Raw genomic sequence first — 21,896 nt, 5'->3', positions numbered from 1 at the left:
GCTAAAGAGAAAATGAAGTTGGTTTTTGCTGATTGCAGATATTTGTTTTTATAGTATCTTGAGTTTTTGCTCTATAATTTGATTAGATTTGGACTCCTCTGAGCAAGCTCCCCGCCCCCCACAGTTTTTTCTTTAACCAAAAATACCTTGTTTCTCCTGGTAACAACAAAACTGGAAAAAGACATGAGTCTGAAGATAGGTCACATGTAGACTTTATTCTGTTGGCATGTCCCTGTAGCAGAGAGGGGGGTCCTTTTCTCTGATTTCTGCCACAGTGGCAGAGTGTATGGGGTGGTGGGCTGAGTCATCTATACATATCTCTATCTGGAGATTCCTTAATCCCATGATACAGCCGGTGTTGAGCATTTGGGGTATTTTTACAGGGATTCTGAGGAGCTGTTCTCAGGAGCAATGGGAAGAAGAGAATGGGTAGAGATGTAGGAACAGGTATGGGCCTCTCTTACTTTTGGTTTTGAGGGAAGAGAGGAAGGGAGCCAGGTGGTAAGCTGTCAGAAGTGGATGGTGGCTTTCTCTGAAGGAATAAACTCTTCTAGTTGTACTTCATGAGGCATGCTGCTCTGTCTATAGATGAAGATAGCCACAGAATAGAAATGCCAGGTTCTGAATCATAAAATAATAAAGATGCTTGGGAGCACAGATAGTTGTTTTCTGTGGCTATGGTGAATAAAACACAGGGGTTGGATGGGGGAATCTGAATAGGAACTGCTGGAGAATATTATCTGAAATGAGTGTGACAGACCCGGCCGGGTCCGCACTGACCGCAGGGGAGAGACCCCCGTGGTCCATGGGAGAGTGGCTGTCGCGAAGGCCGGCAGCCGGCTGAACGGCGCGCGGCCAGCACGGACCCGCCGGAGGATGCGGGTAGGCGCGCGCCGCGGGACGAGGAGGGAGGCTCAAGCCGCAGCGCCGTGCCCGGCCAGAGCACCGCACTTCGCCTCGCAGGGCGGGGCCGCGGACGTACGGCGGGAGGAGGGCCGCGGGCAGGACGCCGGGGAGGCGGGGCTTACCCCCACAGCGTCATTCCCCGGCACCTACAAAGGCGGCGGCGGCCCGCCCAGAAGAGGGAAGGGCAGGGAGCCGTCACCCTGGCTTCCAGGGGGGCCCGACATCCGGCACCCCGGGCAACGAGAAAAGACTGTGCAAGCAGCTGGCGATTCGCCTTGGGACGGACCCGACGCCTTTGGGGGTAAGCGAGCCGGCACCGGCTCAGCCGCGGGGGTCAACCAGCGGGGAGTGGAAGCAGCCCGGAGCGGGACCCTTTTGGTGCCCGTGGGCAGACGAGTTGCGGGCATCAGCCCCGTCTGCTGTGGGGGACAGCCACTAGACACTGTACTCCAATTAGGGCTCCGGGCTGGGACCCGGAGGTGAGGGTGGGCCCGGGTCCCCCACTCCCCACGCACCCCAACCCCGAAGCAGGTGTTCGGAACTAGAGACTTTCGCACGGGGGCGGGGTGAGGACTGAGTCACAGCCCCGACCCCCCCCCAGATGACTGCTAGCCCCGGAGGGGCAGGGGGGGTCCCCGCCCCGGACCACAGGGGAGGGGACGCACGCGGTGGTGGGTCCGCCGAACCCCCCCCCCCGCCCGACCTAGGGCAGAGGGGGTGATCGCACCCATCGGCTGGCACCACGATTGGACTGGGCTAGGGACGCCCGGGACAGTTAAGAGGCGGGTGGGTCTGCAGAGCCCCCTCTAACCCCCCCCCCGGAGGGATAGAGGCACGGTGTTCGCACCCAGAAACCCCGTCACACTGGTGGAGAATGTGGGCATCTAGGAAACTTTCCCTCACAGATGAACGTGAACAGGCCAACCGGCCGGCAGAGCTCGCGGTGGGCGAGGAAGTGACGGGCGATCTGATGGAGCCCCGACAGTTCCTCGAGTGGTTCAGTGAGACCCAGCGGCAACAACATCAAGTCCAACAGGAGCAACAGACGCAACTAGTCCAGCAGCTGACCACTCAATTCCAGGAGCACCAGAGGCTGCTGATCCAGGAATTAGCTGCCCAGCAGGACCAGTGGCGGCAGACCATAGAAAGGCGATGGGGGGCACCCGCTGGAGGACAAGGAACAGTGGGGGAAGGACTTAACCTGCCCCTACGTCTTACGAAGCTGGGCCCCTAGGGCGATCCCGAAGCATTCCTCACTACCTTTGAGAGGGTGGCCACGGCCCTACCTGAGTGGTCCAGCCCAACTCGCCTACCATAGCCTCGCAGTGGCAGATGCTTTGAATTACCACAAGGTGCGGGAAGCGATACTAGACCAGGTAGGCCACTCCCCGGAGACCTGCCGGCAGAGGTTTCGACAGGAGGCATTCAAAGGGGGGGACCGTCCCCGGGCAGTGGCTCAGCGACTGAAGGAATGGGCCAACCACTGGCTGGAGCCAGAACATAAGACAGGCTGCCAAGTCGCTGAAATAGTAGTGATGGAACAATTCATCCATATCCTGCCCAGGGAAGGGCAAAGGTGGGTCCGCCGGAACCAACCCACGACGCTCAACGAGGCGGTGACATTAATGGAGGCCCACCTCCTCGCGGAACGAGAGGATGGCGGCGGCGGAAGAGCCGTCCTGCCCGGACCCAAGGTAGGGGGGCCCCGGCCCCAGGGAAGACCCCCAGGGAGAGAACCTCCACCAGGGGTACAAAGAGGGCGGGATTTCCCCCCCCCCCCCCGGCTAGCGCCCGTTTGGTCCCACCCTACCCCTGAGAGGGCTGAGGCCGAGCAACAGCCGGAAGGAGGACCGCGGGAGGCCCGACCCGGAACAAGGGGCCCCTGCTTCCAGTGTGGGCAGGAAGGACACTTCAAGCAGGAATGTCCACTAATGGACTGCACCTTGAACCAAGGGGAGGCGGCCGGGCTCAGGGGGGACGGCGGGAACAGGGGAAGCCCCGTGGTACGAAGGGTGTTGATGGAGGGCCGGCCCGTCCAGGCTCTGGTGGACTCCGGCTCGTCAGTAACCCTCGTGCGGGCTGACCTAGTCCCCCCCGGACGGCCAGAAGGGGAACCCATATGGATGAGGTGCGTCCACGGGGACGTAAGGGAGTACCCCACGGTCCAACTCCGCCTGTCCGGGGGCGGGCAAGATCGGGTCTGGCTGGTGGGGAAAGCCAAGACCCTGCCCTACCCCGTGCTCATCGGCCGGGACTGGCCGGGGTTTGAGCTGTTCCTGAAGGGTCAGGACTCCCCCACGGCCGGAAAAGAGAGAGAGGAGGCCGACGCAGGGACACCAGCGATGAGCCCGACAGAGGGGGCGATTTGCCTGGAACTCGAGGCGGAGCCGGATTTCATGACCGAGCAAAGGATGGACCTCACCCTCCAACACGCCTGGGACCAGGCCGTCGTTCCGGAGGATGCGGGACCGGAGGAGGCGAGGGCACCCCAAGGGCCACAGTTCCAGGTATGGGGCGACCGCTTATACAGGGTTACGGAAGAGGCGGGGGAGGGGGGGGTGCGTAAACAGCTAGTGGTTCCTGCCCGGTTCCGTCGGGAGGTACTTGAGCTGGGACACGCTAACCCCTGGTCGGGACATCTCGGGCGGGAGAAAACATTGAATCGGGTCCTCCAAAGGGTCTACGGGCCCGGGGTTTTCCGGGCCGTGCGGGATTTCTGTGAGTCATGCCCCGAGTGCCAACGGACGGCCCCAGCATGCGTACCGAAAGCTCCCCTGGTCCCCCTCCCTATCGTGGCGGTACCGTTCGAATGGATAGCCATGGACCTGGTCGGGCCCTTGGAACCCTCGGGGCGTGGGCACCGCTATATTATGGTGGTCGTAGATTACGCCACCCGCTACCCCGAAGCTGTCCCGCTGAGGAACACAAAGGCCCCCACGCTAGCGCGGGAGCTACTCTGGATTTTTTCGAGAACGGGGTTGCCCCAAGCGATCCTCACGGACCAGGGTCCAAACGTGACCTCCCGGGTCATCAAAGAGCTGTGCAAAATGTTGAAAATTCAGCGGCTACGAACCTCGGTTTATCACCCACAAACTGACGGATTAGTCGAGCGGTTTAACCAGACACTTAAAGGGATGCTGCGACGGTTTGTGCAGGACGACCCTAGGGGGTGGGACTTGATGTTACCCAGCCTTCTGTTTTCAGTGAGAGAAGTCCCGCAGTCTTCCACGGGGTTTTCTCCTTTTGAGTTGCTATACGGACGCCGCCCCCGAGGAATCCTCGACCTCCTGAAGGAGGGATGGGAAAGCCAACCCACCACCGGGCGGGGGACGGTGCAATACATCGCGCAGCTCCGGGAGAAACTAAGTCGTCTGGGCGAGTATGCTCGACTGAACCTCAAAGACGCCCAACACCGTCAAGCGAGGTATTATGACATCAACGCACGTCGGCGGGAGTTCCAGCCGGGTGACCGAGTTATGCTACTCCTGCCCACAAAAGAGTCGAAGCTCCTAGCACAATGGCAGGGACCTTTCGAGGTCATCAAGAGGATAGGGGAGGTCGACTATGAAATTAAGCTGTCAGGCCGACGCCAGGGGACCCAACTCTTCCACGTTAATCTTCTGAAGAAGTGGGTACCCCGGGATGCCCTGCTAATCGCTCCCCCCTCAGGAGAGGACGACCTGGGGCCATGGGGCGGGGCGGAAACGGAACAGCTGGAGATTAGCCTGAACCCTGACCTGACCCCACAACAACAGGCGCAACTACGTGACATCCTCCAGCGGTACCAGGGGATCCTCACGCCGCGACCGGGCCAAACGACCCTAGGAATACACCAGATCACCACGGAGGAGGGCCGGATCGTGCGAGAACCACTGCAACCCCTGCCCCGGAAAGTCTGGGACACCGTAAGGCGCGAGGTCCAGTTAATGAGGCAGTGGGGGGTCATAGAGGAATCAGCAAGCGAGTGGCGCAGCCCCATTGTGCTGGTCCCCAAGGCCGACGGATCAACTCGCTTTTGCATAGATTTCCGGAAGGTGAACGCCGTGTCCCGTTTTGATGCGTACCCTATGCCAAGGGTAGACGAGCTACTGGAACGACTTGGACAGGCGGTCTACATAACGACGTTAGACCTGTCAAAGGGATACTGGCAGATACTGTTAGACCCAAAGGCCCGAGAGAAGACTGCCTTCTCGACCCCATTCGGTCTATTTCAGTTTCGGACCATGCCGTTCGGCCTCCACGGGGCGGCAGCGACCTTCCAGCGAGTGATGGACCGGGTATTGGCCCCCTATTACGAGTTCGCTGCCGCCTACATAGACGACATTGTCATCTATAGTCGGACGTGGAAAGATCACGTGGAGCACCTACGGACGGTACTCTCAGCCTTAGGTAAGGCCGGCCTCACAGCTAACCCCAAAAAGTGCTGCTTTGCACAGCATGAGGTCTCATACCTAGGGTACGCCGTGGGGCGGGGAAAACTAAAGCCCATTTACAGTAAGGTGCAGGCCCTAAAGGAATATCCGACCCCGACAACCAAGAGACAGGTTCGCCAGTTTCTGGGGCTCGCAGGGTATTACAGAAAATTCGTACCCCAGTTTGCTTCACTGGCGACTCCCCTGACTGAACTGGTAAGGAATTCGGAGCCAACCAAGGTACGATGGAACCCGCAGGCCGAACGTACCTTCCAGACATTGAAAGAGAAGCTAGCCTCCGCCCCAGTCTTGAGGCAACCAAACTTTGACAAACCCTTTATTCTTTATACAGATGCCTCGGAGGTGGGACTTGGAGCCGCATTGACACAGGAGGGACAAGATGGGGACCACCCCATCCTATACCTTAGCCGCAAGCTGCTGCCACAGGAAAGGGCCTACGCAACTGTCGAGAAGGAAGCATTGGCGGTAAAATGGGTGGTGGACTCCTTGCGGTATTATCTATGGGGAAATAAATTTATGTTGGTGACAGACCATGCCCCGTTAGTCTGGCTAAATTCAATGAAGGATACTAATGCCCGGATAATGCGGTGGTACCTGGCCCTACAGCCCTACTGCTTCGAAATAATGCATCGACCTGGGGCCACCCACCTTAACGCCGATTTTTTTTCACGCATAGGGGAACCCGCCCCCACCCAGACCCAGCCTCCCCAAAGGGGGGAGGTGTGTGACAGACCTGGCCGGGTCCACACTGACCGCAGGGGAGAGACCCCCGTGGTCCATGGGAGAGTGGCTGTCGCGAAGGCCGGCAGCCGGCTGAACGGCGCGCGGCCAGCACGGACCCGCCGGAGGATGCGGGTAGGCGCGCGCCGCGGGACGAGGAGGGAGGCTCAAGCCGCAGCGCCGTGCCCGGCCAGAGCACCGCGCTTCGCCTCGCAGGGTGGGGCCGCGGACGTACGGCGGGAGGAGGGCCGCGGGCAGGACGCCGGGGAGGCGGGGCTTACCCCCACAGCGTCATTCCCCGGCACCTACAAAGGCGGCGGCGGCCCGCCCAGAAGGGGGAAGGGCAGGGAGCCGTCACCCTGGCTTCCAGGGGGGCCCGACATCCAGCACCCCAGGCAACGAGAAAAGACTGTGCAAGCAGCTGGTGACTCGCCTTGGGACGGACCCGACGCCTTCGGCGGGGTAAGCGAGCCGGCACCGGCTCGGCCGCGGGGGTCGACCGGCGGGGAGTGGAAGCAGCCCAGAGCGGGACCCTTTTGGTGCCCGTGGGCAGACGAGTTGCGGGCATCAGCCCCGTCTGCCGTGGGGGACAGCCACTAGACACTGTACTCCAATTAGGGCTCCGGGCTGGGACCCGGAGGTGAGGGTGGGCCCGGGTCCCCCACTCCCCACGCACCCCAACCCCGAAGCAGGTGTTCGGAACTAGAGACTTTCGCACGGGGGCGGGGCGAGGACTGAGTCACAGCCCCGACCCCCCCCCAGACGACTGCTAGCCCCGGAGGGGCAGGGGGGGTCCTCGCCCTGGACCAGAGGGGAGGGGACGCACGCCATGGTAGGGCCACCGACCCCCCCCCCCCCGACCTAGGGCAGAGGGGGTGATCGCACCCATCGGCTGGCACCACGATTGGACTGGGCTAGGGACGCCTGGGACAGTTAAGAGGCGGGTGGGTCCGCAGAGCCCCCTCTAACCCCCCCCCCCCCGGAGGGATAGAGGCACGGTGTTTGCACCCAGAAACCCTGTCACAGAGACTACATTTCTATGCCCACACTGCAGAGGGACACTTCTGGAGCTAGCAGCCTGGTGGTGGTAACGCTGAGGCTGCTGCTGAGCTGGTTGTGTAATAGGCCCATACAGTATAAGTCCTAATAGTCATGTGTGAAAACTGAATTGGCCTCTTAGAACTAGAAGACATTTTCCAACTGAAGAAAACAGTAATGCCCCTTCCATGTGGCAGTTCAGGGTACTAAATGTTGCAAACTCTTTCTAGACGAGTACTTTTTGGCAGACTTTCACTCCATTTTTTTAGCCTGTGTAGTGGAGGGTTGATGCTGTTACTGGATCAAATGAACCTTTTTGTGCTCCCAAGGTGATTTCCTGAGATAAGAGAAAGGAAGACCAGGAGATAGAAAATGCATGCATGTCAACTTGAGAAATATCAGGGAATTTTTCTGTGCTGTGTAGATTGGAAAGCAGGCAGGAGACCTTGGAGGAATCACAAAACTGGAGCTTTGCTAAGTGGCAATCAATCCACTTTTCAGGGCTTGATCTGCCTCCTGTGCTGCAGAAACAGTTGGAATGGTAAACCTAGCCATGAAGAAGAATAATGTTCTCTTAAGTTCCAACTGAGAACAAGTCTCAAGAAAGGAGACTGTGTATGGGCTTTGGAGACCATGGTGGCTGAATTGGAGGAGCTAAGGCAGAGAGGTAGATAGATGAGAGTTTCTGGGACACAGTAGAACAATCCCACCCCTGGTCAGACAGCCTCTGTGCTGCTGAGGAGGGTGAAAGACTCAGGGAATGAGAACATCCAACTGGAGCAGAGGGACTCTCCTTCCAAATAATGTTGTGGTTAAGGATGTTAAGAGGTGGGTAACTGACTAATCATGTAGTCAACACAATTTGTATCGACTACACGATTAGTCGATAAGAAAAGGCACTCGCAGCTACCCCCACTGCAGCTCTGCAGTTTGAATGTAGTGGGAGCTGTGTGTGTATTGCTCTCTCGAGACATCTAGACAGACTTATGTGTAGTGCTGGGCAGGAGCCGGTGGTTGTGGTACATGTAGGTACCAATGACATAGGGAAGGATAGGAGAGAGGTCTTGGAGGCCAAATTTAGGCCGCTAGAAAAGCGAGGTCCTGGATTTCAATCTATGGTGGCATTCTCTGAAATGCTTCCAGTTCCACATGCAGGGCCAGGTAGACAAGCAGAACTGCAGGGTCTCAATGCGTGGATGAGACAATGCTGTAGAGAGGAGGGGTTTAGATTTCTTATGATCTGGGGAAACTTTTGGGATAGGGGGAGCCTATACAGGAAGGATGGGCTCCACCTAAACCAAAATGGAACCATACTGCTGGCACTTAAAAACTGCTCTACAACCTTTTTAATTTTAATATATGAGCATTTGGTATGTGTACTGTATATGTATTGTATGTATTCTATGTATTATATTTCTGTATATGTCGGACATAAATCTTTGCTGTGTTTAGGAACTGGAGGAGAAACATCGTGAGGCTCAGCTGTCAGCACAGCATCTGGAATTGCAGCTGAAACAGAAAGAGCAGTTCTATGAGGAAAAAATCAAAGTAAATATTCCTTTTCATTACCTTCATGCTTTCTTTTATAGGTGCATTGGACTGTGGATAATCCCCAAACAGCTGCTTTTGGACTCTGATTCCCTGTCTGCTGCTTCCTTGTTCACTTCTTCTGAGAGTTGAATGAAACCTGAATAATTCTGCCTTTCAAACCTGTGCCCATCATGCTTTCACTTTTTGTGTGAGACTGTGTTATCCATGTAGGCTTTGTAAGGGAGAGCTATAAGAGCAATAAGAATCCATTTAACTGGTAACTGACCATTCCATTAGAACAAGTGATTCTTATTCCATGCTTGTGGGAAACCAGACGTTCAAAAAGGCTTTTATTTTTTTCTATCTTGTTTTGATCTGAAGAGCATTAACACGAGCAGCCCTAGAAGCTTTAAATTTAGCAAATGCAAAAACACTTTTGAAATTCCACATCCTTGGAGCTGTAACATTTGCCAGCCCGTCCAGAGATCCATCCACACTGCTTTTTTTCTATTCTCCAGGATATTTTAAGATTTGTAACAAATAGTTGAAAACATGATTATAGACACCACCTGAAATTAGGAAAGCCCTAGAGAGGAGACAGGATTATGTAGTGTGACAGGGTCAGGCCAGAAGGATATAAAAGTGTAATGGAAGGGAGGTACATTAGCCTCAGACTGAGTAAATCTTTGTTCCCAGGGTAAACTGGCAGGGGCTAGTCCAAAACCAGCAAGAACTTCTCAGAATAAATCAGGTCAGTTGAGCACCTGGAATTAATTGACCAGGTTTGCAGAGTCAGGTGAGCCAAGGCTAATTAGAACACCTGGGGCCAATTAAAGACCCAGTTAAGACTGGTTATAAAAAGAGCTTCCCTGTCTTGCACAAGAAAAACCCTCTTGCGCAATGCCATTACACCTATTACTTTTCAGGAAGAACGGCATTGCGCAAGAGGGTTTTTCTTGCGCAAGAAGGGGCAGTGTAGACGCTCCTTCTTGCACAAGAGCCTCTTCTGAAAAAAATGGTGGCTCATTAGGTATGCAAATGAGGCTCGGCGATATTCCACGCTTAGCCTCATTTGCATATTACTCGTGCAAGAAGCCGTGAGTATAGACATAGCCTTAGTGTGCAAGGAGCTGTGGGGATGGAGGGAGTGCTGCAGGGTGTTTAGGAGAGACATGCAACAGCAGATACCAGGAGGGAAGAGCCTGAGAAAAAGAAGGTGTGGGGAAGTATCCCAGGGGTTTTGTAGCTGTCTCGCAACTGGTATTAGAGACCCTTATAGGCAGCTGCTATTACAGGGCCCTGAGCTAGAACTCAGAGTAGAGGGTGGGCCTAGGTTCCCCCCAACACCCACCTCCCCATTTCCGCTGGGGAAAAGAAAAGAGTTTACCCAGCCCTGTATGTGGGAGTCCACCAAGACTGGAGTTTATTCTCCCTCTATATGTTATTCTGGCCAATGATAAGAGGAGCTCAACAAACAGCAAGCTGATACCCTAGGGCTGTGTCTACATGGGCGTGGTCTTGTGCAAAAGTGGCCGCTCTTGCGCAAAAACTTGCTGCCTGTCTACACTGGCCGCTTGTTCTTGCACAAGTAAACTGACGTGCTAATGTATGAAATCAGTGCTTCCTGCGCTAGAACTCTGACGCTTCTGTTCAGGTATAAGCCCTCTTGTGCAACTGTTCTTGCGCAAGAGGCCAGTGTAGACAGGAAACATGAATTTCTTGCGCAAGAAAACCCGATGGTTAAAATGGCCATCAGAGCTTTCTTGCGCAAGAGAGCGTCTACACTGGCATGGATGCTCTTGCGCAAAAGCACATCTCTTGCACAAAAGCACATGCCACTGTAGACGCTCTCTTCTGGAAGAGTTTTTGCACAAGAAGCTGCCAGTGTAGACGTAGCCTGGGTGTAGTGCCTACATTGAGGGCTGCTGTGAGCCTCTGAGGCAAGCAAATCTGCCTGAAAGTGCAGGACTCACCGAGTTTTGAATAGGAGCTTTGTCACAATAGTAGGCTTCAGGACTAAGCCCAAAGAGCTTAGTCTGAAAAAAGCTTAGACTTAAAACAGCTGTCCAGGAGAGAGGGACTATGATGATGATAAAGAGGAAGAAATTCTTGGGGGGTGGGACTGAGGTAGTGGACAGTGCCTGATCAATTGGAACAAGCATACTTTTTAAGGCATGTAGGGAATCATGATGACAAGCATGAAGCTAAAAGTTGGATATTAGAAAGGAGACCAAAGCAATGGTAAGGTAAAAGGATTGAAAAGAGTGTAAAGAAATGGGAGGAGCAGTAGAGGGAAATGAGAGCCATGGTATAAATAGGGCAAGATTGTTTAGGCTTTGTAAATGAAATGGTATACCAGTGAAGGGATTTAGGAGATGGGAAGCATGTATGTGGAGCAGAAATAATAGTACAGGCAGTCCCCGACTTATGTCGGATCCGCACTTACGAACAGGGCTTTCTCGCCCCGGAGGTCGAGGTGGCGGATTGCTGCCTGCGAGCTCCGGGGCGAGAAAGCCCCGTTCGTAAGCTGCTCCCGGTGCCCCTGGTCTGCTGGAGACCGTCTCCAGCAGACCAGGGGCACCGGGACTGAAGCCGCAGCAGCAGCGGGTTCCCGCGCTTCTGAGGCTTTGCCAGAGCAAAGCCTCAGAAGCGCGGGAACCCGCCGCTGCTGCGGCTTCGCTCTCGGTGCCTGTGGTCTGCTGGAGACCGTCCCCAGCAGACCACAGGCACCGGGACTGAAGCCGCAGCCGCGGCGGGGTCCCTCGCCTCTGAGACTTTGCCAGAGCAAAGCCTCAGAGGCGTGGCACCCCGCTGCCGCTGCGGCTCTGCTCCCTGTGTCCCTGGTCTGCTGGGGGGGGGCGCAGCTAGTGTGCCCCCCCCCCCCAGCAGGCCAGGCTTTTGTTGTGGACCCTGGGGCAGAGCAGCTGGGGCGCTGCCGATTGGTCCTGCAGCACCGCTCTGGGCACTACTGGACCAACCCAGCAGCACCCCAGCTGCTCTGCCCCAGGTCCTGATTCAGCCACTGCTGGTCAGTTTCAGCAGTGGCTGAATCAGGACGCCTGGGGCAGAGCAGCTGGGGTGCTGCTGGGTTGGTCCAGTAGCGCCGAGGAGCGGTGCTACTGGAGCAACCCAGCAGCACCCCAGCTGCTCTGCCCCAGGCGTCCCCAAGTCAGCCGCTGCTGAAACTGACCAGCGCTGACTACAGGAAGCCCGAGGCAGAGTTGCTCTGCCCCAGGCTTCCTGGAATCAGCCGCTGATCAGTTTCAGCAGCAGCTGACTTGGGGACGCTTGGGGTTCTTAAGTTGAATCTGTATGTAAGTCAGAACTGGCGGTCAGTTTCAGCAGCGGCTGAATCTGGACGTCAGTTCCGACTTATACAGATTCAACTTAACAAACCTACAGTCCCTATCTTGTACGTAACCCGGGGACTGCCTGTAATGGGGGGGAAAGCTATGAGACTCTGGAAGTGGTAGAGGAAGAGAGAGAGGTTGAAGATTATGGCCATGGGAGGTACTAAAGATACCGGAGTTAACAGTGGAGCTATTGAACAAAGAAAGATTAGGAAGGAAGACACAGGGAAGGGAGTAGGAGGGACAAATTCAGTTTCAGAGAGGGAGAGAGAGTTTGAAATGGCTGTTCTCCCAAGAGGAGAGGTTTGAGAAACATCAGAGTTGTGACAGGACAGAAGAATTAGAACTGAATCAAAATGTCAGTTGGCTATTTAAGTCCAACCATCACTGTAACAGTAGTCCATAAAATCTAGTTTTCCCAGTCCTTTCATGGCTAGGTTACTGATTTTAATTCAGACCAGTAGTCCCTGCATCTTGTAGTATTATGAGAGCTTACATACCTTTTATGCATTTCAATGTATTTAAAATACATCTCTCCAAAGCTGTGGACATATGTACAGAGTATTAATTTTAAAAAAAATCTGTGCAACAGCCAAAAGGCATTTCAGTCCACTTCTTAGCAAACAAATATTGGTATCTCGCAGGTTGACACCTTACTTAGCACCCTTGTTATGTGTGTCAGCAGAGATGCAAAGGATTAAAGTAATCATGGAGGTGGAATTGCTCTATCACACCTACACGTGGTTCTTACTGGTCATTATTGAGAAACATCAGTGAGGTAATGAAAGGGAGCATACATTGCCACTTTCCTGTCCCATACTTACTTTGTGGATAGAGGAATTAATTTTCCCTGTATGTCCAACTGGCATATTGCATGAGCACTAATTATGAAAGACTGTTTAAAAAAATAACCCATAGTCTTTCCAATAACTCCTATTATTCATGTAAACTCAACTTTTACAGACAGCTGAGCACTCCCTTTGAAGCTTGCTGCCCTAGGCACTTCCTGCCATCCCATCTAGTTTTCCTTAGAACAGTGGTCACCAACCAGTAGATGGGGATCTACCAGCAGATCTTGGAGCCTCTGACTGGTGATCTTGACTGGTTTGGCCAGGAAGCTACCAAGCGCTGTCACTTCAGTTGCCCTTCCCGCTACTGTCCTGTTGCTCCTGCCCTCTGCCTTGGAGCTGCCTCCCCCCCCAGGAGCCTCCTGCTTGCTGTGCAGGGAGCAGGGCCGGCTCTAGGCACCAGCAAATCAAGCACGTGCTTGGGGCGGCACATTTCCAGGGGCAGCATTTCCAGGTAAGCAGCCACCCCTGGCAATGCCCTGCCCCACCCTGCCCTGCCCAGCAATTTTAAAGGGCCACAGGAGCTTGGCTCTGGCTGCGTGTCCCCGGGAGCTGGCTGCAGAGCATGGCACGGCCCCACAAGCTCCAGTCCTGCCACGGCCCCAGCTCCCTTCACTGGGGAGAGACCGCTCCCTGCCGGCCGCCCGGCTGGCTGCGCCCACTCTGCCCCGTGCCCCTCTGGCTCCATGCCGCCTGTTCCCTCTGCCACCCCTGCGCCCTGCTCCCCGGTCCCCTTGCTCTCCCTGTTCCCTGCGACTCTCTGGCTCTGTGCCACCATTCCCTGCGCCGCCCCTGCACCCCGTGCCCCTCTGGCTCTGTGCCCCCTCTGCACTCCACAGCCCCTTTTCCCTGAGCCCCTCTGGGTCTGTGCCCCCCATTCCCTGCACTGCTCCTGGACCCTGATCCCTCTGCCCCTCCCGTTCCCCACATCCCATTCCCCATGCTTCCCCTGAACCTTGCTCCCCCCATCCCTGCATCCCTCTGGCTCTGTGCCTCCCATTCTGCACTCCACCCCTGTACCCCCCACACTGTTCCCTGCACCCCTCTGGCTTTGCGCACCCCAGCATCTCAGTTCCCCTGCTTCCCCCGTGCCCCTCTGGCTCTGTACCTCCCATTCCCCACGGTGAACCCTGCTCCCCCTGTTCCCCATGCCCCTCTGGCTCTGCGCTGTCCCTGCACCCTGCTCCCCCGTGGGTCAGGGTGAGGGGTGCTTGTCCATAGGGAGGGGCTGGACAGGGCAGGGAAAAGGCTGTTGTGACCCAGCAGCGAGTGAAAGGGGAGGGGGAGTTTACTTGAAACACCTTTGTCTTTATGGAAAAAAATAATTAAAATTATATTTGCTATTTATAGGGCTAAAATGCCGGGAGAAAAACAAAAACAAAAACAAAAACAAAAAAACCATTGCAAAGTGCAAACGTGTAAAAGCCAACAAAAAAAAGGGGGGGGCCACTACAATTTTTTTTTCTTGGGGTGGCAAAAAACCTAGAGCTGGCCCTGGCAGGGAGTGGGATGGAGAAGGGGGGCACTGATGTCAGGGTGTCCCCCCTCCCCCCATTCCTGTACCCTATCTCCACACAGGGAGAAGGGGATGGAGGGAGCTTGGCAATGCAAATCTCTGTCACTCTCACACCCTGTGTGTGTCTGTTATTCTCACAAACACTCACTGTCCCTCACTCTCAGCTCCTGACCCTACACACACATGGGGGCTGGTTGTTACTACTTTTACTGCTGGCAAAGTGGGTTAGTTTGGTTTGTGACTGGTCTGTGCATTTCATAACTTTCATTTCACTCTTATGCTTAAATGTAATTATTTGAGTAGTGAGTTCTAACATGCCTAACTTGTCATGTCTGAATTAATTATCTCTATGGTAATTGCTGCTCCTGGAAGTGGCTGGCGTGTCCCTGCAGCCCCTGAGGGTATGTCTACACTACAAAGTTAATTCGAACTAACGGATGTTAGTTCGAATTAACTTTGATAGGCGCTACACTAGCGCTCCGCTAGTTCGAATTTAAATCGAACTAGCGGAGCGCTTAGTTCGAACTAGGTAATCCTCATTCTACGAGGATTAAGCCTAGTTCGAACTAGCTAGTTCGAATTAAGGGGTGTGTAGCCCCTTAATTCGAACTAGTGGGAGGCTAGCCCTCCCCAGCTTTCCCTGGTGGCCACTCTGGCCAACACCAGGGAAACTTGTCTGCCCCCCTCCCGGCCCCGGACCCCTTAGAGGGGCATGGGCTGGGTACAGTGACCGTGCCAGGTGCAAGCCTGCCAGCACCCAGCTAGCAGACCCTGCACCTGGCACGGCTCAAGCCAGCCACCCGATGCCCCCCAGCCATCTGCCTCTTCCCGGGACCAGGCTGGCGGCTCCCGGGAGCTTGCCCGGGACCGCAAGAGGTGGGCACCCGCCTGGTCCAGTGCAGACATCGTGGACCTCATCCACGACCTCCGCACTAGGCACAGGAAAGTGGCCATCTAGGGCAGGAGAGCTGCCAGCCTGGCCACCCAGGAGCAGGTGTGCATGAAAATCAAGGGGGTCCACTGAGACCCCCGACCCTGAGCCCTGAGCTTAGAATGGCCGTCCTGGGTCAGACCAAAGTTCCATCTAGCCCAGTAGCCTGTCTGCCGACAGCGGCCAACCCTAGGGACCCTGGAGGGGATGAACCGAAGACAGTGACCAAGCCATTTGTCTCGTGCCATCCCTCTCCAGCCTTCCACAAACTTTGGGCAGGGACACCACTCCTACCCCCTGGCTAATAGCACTCCATGGACCCAACCTCCATGACTTGATCTCACTTCCCTTTAAACTCTGTTTTAGTTCTAGCCTTCACAGCCTCCTGCAACAAGGAGTTCCACAGGTTGACTATTTGCTTTGTGAAGAAGAACTTTCTGTTACTAGTTTGAAGCCTGCTACCCATTCCTTTCCTTTAGTGTCTTCTAGTCCTTCTATGATGGGAACTAATGAAGAACTTTTCTCTATGCACCCTCTCCACCCCACTCCTGCTTTTATAGACCTCTATCATATCCCCCCTCCATCTCCTCTTTTCTAAGCTGAAAAGTCCCAGTCTCTTTAGCCTCTCTTCATATGGGACCTGTTCCAAACCGCTCATCATTGTAGTTGCCCTCCCCTCTCCCACCCTCTCTCTTCCCCTCTCCCACCTCCTTTTCCCAGTCTCCCCCAGTTTTGTTCAATAAAGAGAGATTCTATTTTTGAACACAATTGTCCTTTATTTTGTACATCAGGAAGGGGGGCTAAGGAGGGGTAAGTGGAAGGAGGTGAGGGAGGAATGGGGCACGAGCCCCCGATGGGGAGGACTGGGCTGGCTCTGCGGGCTTCTGGGGGTAGAACCTCTCCTGCAGCCCCCCGATTGCCCCCTCTCCCCAGATGGCAGCCTGCGGCAAGTGCAGCCGGGCTGATGGCCGAGTGCTGTGATGTGTCCAGTGTGGGTACTTCGGGCACTCCAAGCCAGGACTGCTTTGCAAGCGGGGCACCCCTGAGAACTGTCTGTCTGGGGTGGGGGTCGGGTCTCTTTAAGCACAGCCCTCGGCTAGCCTGAGACAGCAGCTCCACGGTCTAAGTCCTACTCTGATGCCCTGCCGGCACTGCTTCTGGCCATCCTTAACCTCTCGTCAGGATCCACTCTGTGTGGACATGCTAGTTCGAATTAGCAAAACGCTAATTCGAACTAGTTTTTAGGTCTAGATGCACTAATTCGAATTAGCTTAGTTCGAATTAGCGCTGTAGTGTAGACATACCCTGAGAGAGGCAGAGCAGGGGGGCTCCACATGCTGTCCTTGCCTACAGACACCACTCCTGCAGCTCCCACTGATCAGTAACAGGAAACTGTGGCCAGTAGAAGCTGTGGGCTCAGTGCCTGTAGATGAGGGGCAGCACATGGCACCATGGCTGTACATGCCAGCTGCTTTCAGGGGTGGTGCAGGGCCGGGTCAGGAGCAAGCCTGCCTTAACCCCACTGCTCCACCACCTGGAAGCCATCTCAGTTAAATGGTGCCCAGCCAGAGCCTGCTTCCTGAACCTCTGTCTCAGCCCTGGACCTCCTCCTGCACCCAACCTCCTGCCCCAGACATGAGTCTCCCTGCACGCAAACTCTTTCCCAGATCTCGCACCCCAATCCCACCCTGGGCTAAGCCTGGAGCCCCTCCCACACTCCAAACCCCTTGGCTGAAGACCAGAGCCTGCACCCTAACTCCCTACCCCAGCCTGGTGAAAGAGAATGAGGTTCGGGCAGGAAGAGGATGTAGTGAGCAGGGTGAAGCCTCCAAGAAGGGGTGGAGTAGGGGCAGGGCTTCAAAGAAGGGGCGGGAAGGAAGTGGTGGAAGGGTATTTGAGTTTGAGGTAGATCTTACATTGCACTTAAATTGAAAAAGTCATCTTGTGGTCAAAAAGGTTGGACACCAGTGCCTTAGGAAGTGGCCAAGCCCCTTCATCAAATGTAACTCTTCCCTAGTGGCTTTCTTTCTGACTGCCCTTTGGCTAATGAAACAGGTTCAAAGTGAGAATGTGTTTTGTTTACTTTAGGTGCTAGATGCTCAGATGAAAAAAGATCTTGTTGATAAGGAAGTGCTTGAGAATATGCTGCGAAGACATGAACAAGAAGCACGTGAGAAATGCAAAATTCTGGCTGATCAGAAGGCGGTAGGTGTAAATCAGAAACTGAATACTTTTAAGAGCAAGGGCACCATTTCAGGAGTCTGTGGGGGGGCAGCAGCCATGGGCTCTGGGCCGTGGCTAGCTTTTCATCCTGTTCCCTGGGAGCTAATGGAGTGAGGGGAAAGTGCTTGCATTCTGTGCTTGCCCCTCACACCTGGCTAGTGAAGGGAGCTCACCAGCCAGGTGTGTGATGCGTGCACAGAATGCAACTACTTTACCCTCACTCCCTTAGCGTCCGGGCAACAGGATGAAAAGCTAGCCATGGCTACAGCCCCAGTATGCGCCCGAAATGGCGCCCTTGTATAAGAGTAGTCATTTTAAGTCTCTTACCCAGAGATGTTTCTAAAATAAAGATCTGTTGTTGCTGGAGGCTTTTGGGGGTATATGGAGAGGGTGTGTGTTTGTGTGGAGGGTTTTCTTTTGTTTGTTTGTTAGCTGTTCTTTTAATTCATGATATCTTCAAGAAAGTCATCCATGCCGCGTATGTTACTTCCTGGCAGTCCAGTACATGGTAAACATAGGAGCTCCTTGCTCTTGATGTGGAAAAGACTGGAAAGCAATTATAAGTTGATGTAACATTTGAATACATGATTGCTTTTTTGTTTTCTTGTTCACTCCATCTGATACCTTGTTTCTAGAAGTGATTTTTTAAAATGCCCCCTTGCTGTAGTCACTAACTTTTGTCTTATGATCTCAAAGGCAGACTGTTCTGTTTCAGATGATCAATGCCATGGATTCGAAGATTAGGTCATTGGAACAGAGAATAGTGGAATTGTCTGAGGCTAATAAGCTGGCAGCAAATAGCAGTCTTTTTACACAGAGAAACATGTAAGTAAAGGAACTGCTACACCACTCATGTTACAAGCCCCTGTGCAAGCTCAGTAAGACCTATTCTCCAAACGTATTCTTTCTCTAACTGCAGTTTGCTCAATATTTTGTTTCCCCTATCATAGCTGTGAAGATGTATTGGTTTGTATTGTTGCCTTGTCTTTGTTTGGATTGTTTCATGAGGCTTTTGCTGTGTCACTTAATAATAATAACAACAATTATTATGATTAATTTATTATTTTTGCTGCATGCAGTTTTTCAATATAAACATTTTGTGGAAAAAATTCAGATATTTTTGAATGTCAAACATTTCCTGAGAAGCAGTAATTCCAGTTCTGGAGATATATATAAAAAATAGTATTCCTTTTGCTTCTGGTGTTTAGGACTTGATCACATCTGCTTCTTGTGGTCATTGCTCATTGAAACTCAAAGCCTTATAATTATTTCACGCTCCAATATGAGAAGAAAATATTAAATGCCCTTTCTTCACAAAGCTTCCATCTTGCTCCCAGCATCTAAAAAAAGTGGATACTGATTTAGGAATTTTCCTTCATGTTTTTAAATGTTGATTAAAATATGAGGTATTGAAGTTCTCTGCCTGTTTTGTTTTTTTAAAAAAAGAGGGACCTAGTCCTAAAATTAAAGTGGTTCTTTAATCCTGATTGCTTACTTTTGATCCTGAAAGTATTTGGGTACAGTATCACCCACAATGATATGGCAGCGTGTAATATGGTGTGACTCACTACTGGGGTGCCTCCTGCTGGTCGCTCTGGGAATTAGCTTCTTGGTGCTGGAGTGCCCCCTTCTGGTTGGTGTCTCCCCATGTCTCTGCACTCTGGGGTTCTCCCCCTCTGGGAACCCCCAACCCCCTATGCCCTCCTTGCCTCAGTGGCCCACTGCCAGTCTTCATCTAGCCCCTTACCTCAGCTTCCCTGGCAGCCAGGTCCCTCCTGCTCCCCAGCCAGAGCAAGAGTGTGTGTCACGGCTGTTCCCCACTCTGGCACTATGAATGCAGAAGTTGGGGGCCCGCAAGAGCCTCCAAAGCCTTGTCTCTATAGGCTCTGGTACAAAAACTTCCCCCCAGAATCCTAATATGCAGATTTTGGGGAACCTGCTGCCACCATCAAGTGCTTTTGATCCCCCCCAAAAAAACAAATGAGTGGACGGTTGAAACCAACCCCAGGGCACCCCAAGCTCTTTTTCCCCCCAAAAGAGCTTGAAAAAGAGAAGAGAAAAACAAGCTGCAGTCTCTGGTAGCTGGCCCCTCAGTCAGAGGCCTGCAGATACCCACAGACAGACCTTCCAGGACACAAGAATCAACCAATACCAGTTAATTAGAATTTAAAAAAATATTTTATCACCAAAACAAAGCTACAGTTGCAAGCATAGTAAATCAGCTAAATGGAAAGAGCCACCATTTGATATAGATGCTCAGGGAAAGTCCCTGGGCTGTAATCCTTCGTTACAAAAGAGAGAAACAATTAGCCAGCTCAGACATGATTTCCAAACCCCCAAACAAGGTAAACAATAAACCCTGACAGACTATCTAAACTTTTCCCTACTTACGCATTTTAACAAGTCCGTTCTTGGAGAGAGAAGCATCTCCCATCTCCCTCAATAGTTGTGAGAAACTACTCTGCCTCTCAAACATAGAAGAGAGATAAAAACCCCTCTTTGCCAGTTTGAAACCCTCCGGCTAGGTACCTGAGTTAACCCCTTAGTCACTGGGTGCTGGTCAGCACTCCTGTTTTTGACAGTGTGTCTCCCTTCCTTCCTCAGGGAGCCCTTATTTATACAGCCCCCAGCTGGGCCCTAATTGCCTGTATCTGCCTCAGCTGCGGGCTTTGCTCTCAGGTTTCTCCCAGGGCTGGGTTTTACCCTTAAAGGGCCAGTGCAGGGCAGATGCCCCATCACATAGCGGTTCTCAAACTTTTGGACTAATGATTCCTTTCATATAGCAAGCCTCTGAGTGTGACCCCCTTATAAATTAAAAACACTTTTTATATGTTTAATACCATTATAAACGTTGGATGCAAAGGGGCTTTAGGGTGGAGGCTGATAGTTTGTGACCCCCCATATAATAACATCTAGACTCCCTGAGGTGACCTAACCTCACCCCCAGCTGGAGAACTCCTGCTATAGGGTTTTAAACATCAGTTCATCTTCAGATTTTCCTATCAACGGTCAGCCTAGCCGTTTTTAGGGACCTTATTTTGTCCTCCATGGCAGCTCCTTCAGTGTTTTCAATTGAGACCTACAGGCCTCGTTAGTTGCTGCTGATGCTGTAGTGACTGGAGCTAAATCCTTATTTTAAAAAATGAATAATAAAATCCTGGCTCTCTTGTTACTATTTTCTTAAATCTCTGATTCCATCTCTGTGATGGATAGGAGGAGTGCTGACCAGCACCTGGTGACTAAGGGGTTAAACTCAGGTAGCTAGCAAGGTTGTTGGCAGGGAGCCAGAAGAACCAATGGGGATACAGTGCTGAAATTTGAATTGTGAAGGATAAACTCAACTGTTGTCAGTATGACCCCTGCTGTGACCTGGGTGTTAAGTCTGGTCTTTGTAAAGAGGTACGTGCTTGAACACAGGTATACAAAAGGAGGGGACAGGTGAAACTGGTTTGAACCTGTTGTTACGGCTGCAAAAGGACTGTGAGGGGACAAATAATGATTGGAGGGAATTTGGTGCAAAGGGGCATGACCTGTATATGCATGCAATTGTAAGTGGTCAGTGAAAGAGGGGTAATTACCATGTAAGATAGTCCAAAAGACCTTGCCTTTTGTTTGGGCAGTTGCAGAAACTTTGCAGGAACTTTTTTCCTGAGTATCCTGGAGATTTTTGCCCTGGAATGCATTCCTGAATAAAGCTGGTTGCTTAAGAAGGGTGTCTGGAATTGATTTGGTAGGGGGTTTGGGCCCCCATCCGAACCCTCGGATTAAATTCTCCGTCAATTGTATAAGATACCTTGCCTGCTTTCTTTTTGTGGGGAAGTTAAGCCAGGAGTTGAGACACACAGAATGATTTAAATCCAGGCAGGACTACCATGCCTCAAAGGAATTCGGGGCATGGAAGTGGACTGAACCAACATGGGATTGTGAGTACATAAAGGGAAAAAAGTGACTCTAGTTGTGCTCAGGGTATTTTTCTTTAATTTGTGGTTTGGTTTGAACTGCTCTGTGTGAATCGATGCCTCCCCTCCCCTCCCCTCCCCCCATTCACCATCTAAGAATTGTTCCCAGAGATTTTCTCTGTGTTTTAATTTTTTCTTAGTTGCTCTGTAACACCTAGCAGTCAAGTATGCTTTATTGAGTGTATCTTTTGTTTTGTAATAAAAATCACTATTTTAAGGTGATGATTTGATTCTTGTGTCCTGGAAGGTAACAGCAGGTCTGTCTGTGTGTCTGTCTGCATGCCTCAGACTAAGAGGCCATTTTTAAATCCCCCTTAGTTCGAACCAACTACACGCGGCAGTTTAAAGTTAATCCGAACTAAGTCCTTAGTTCAGATTAACTGTTACACCTCATTCCACGAGGAGTAACAGTTAATCCGAACTAAGGACTTAATTCGGATTA

At 52.7% G+C, this 21,896-nt stretch overlaps 1 protein-coding gene and 1 long non-coding RNA gene across 3 annotated transcripts in view; both read left to right on the top strand.

Annotated features, from left to right (window-relative positions):
- LOC142823913 (uncharacterized) overlaps positions 1-21,896 on the top strand; it is a 402,411-nt gene that overhangs the window by 202,915 nt on the left and 177,600 nt on the right. The gene's annotated exons all lie outside the window — the stretch shown is intronic.
- Positions 1-21,896, top strand: part of LOC149520834 (citron Rho-interacting kinase-like) — a 224,885-nt gene that overhangs the window by 92,151 nt on the left and 110,838 nt on the right. The window contains exons 10-12 of the mRNA XM_089775106.1: positions 8,550-8,645; positions 17,361-17,477; positions 18,211-18,320. Coding sequence (XP_089631232.1) covers positions 8,550-8,645; positions 17,361-17,477; positions 18,211-18,320 — 323 coding nt within the window. The remainder of the gene's footprint in view (positions 1-8,549; positions 8,646-17,360; positions 17,478-18,210; positions 18,321-21,896) is intronic.

Source organism: Pelodiscus sinensis, chromosome W, assembly GCF_052426305.1.
Source record: "Pelodiscus sinensis isolate ZL-2025 chromosome W, ASM5242630v1, whole genome shotgun sequence".
In the NCBI taxonomy this organism is placed as follows: domain Eukaryota; kingdom Metazoa; phylum Chordata; order Testudines; family Trionychidae; genus Pelodiscus; species Pelodiscus sinensis.
Note: the sequence above shows the minus strand (reverse complement) of the source record. Positions and strands in the feature narration are given on the sequence as shown.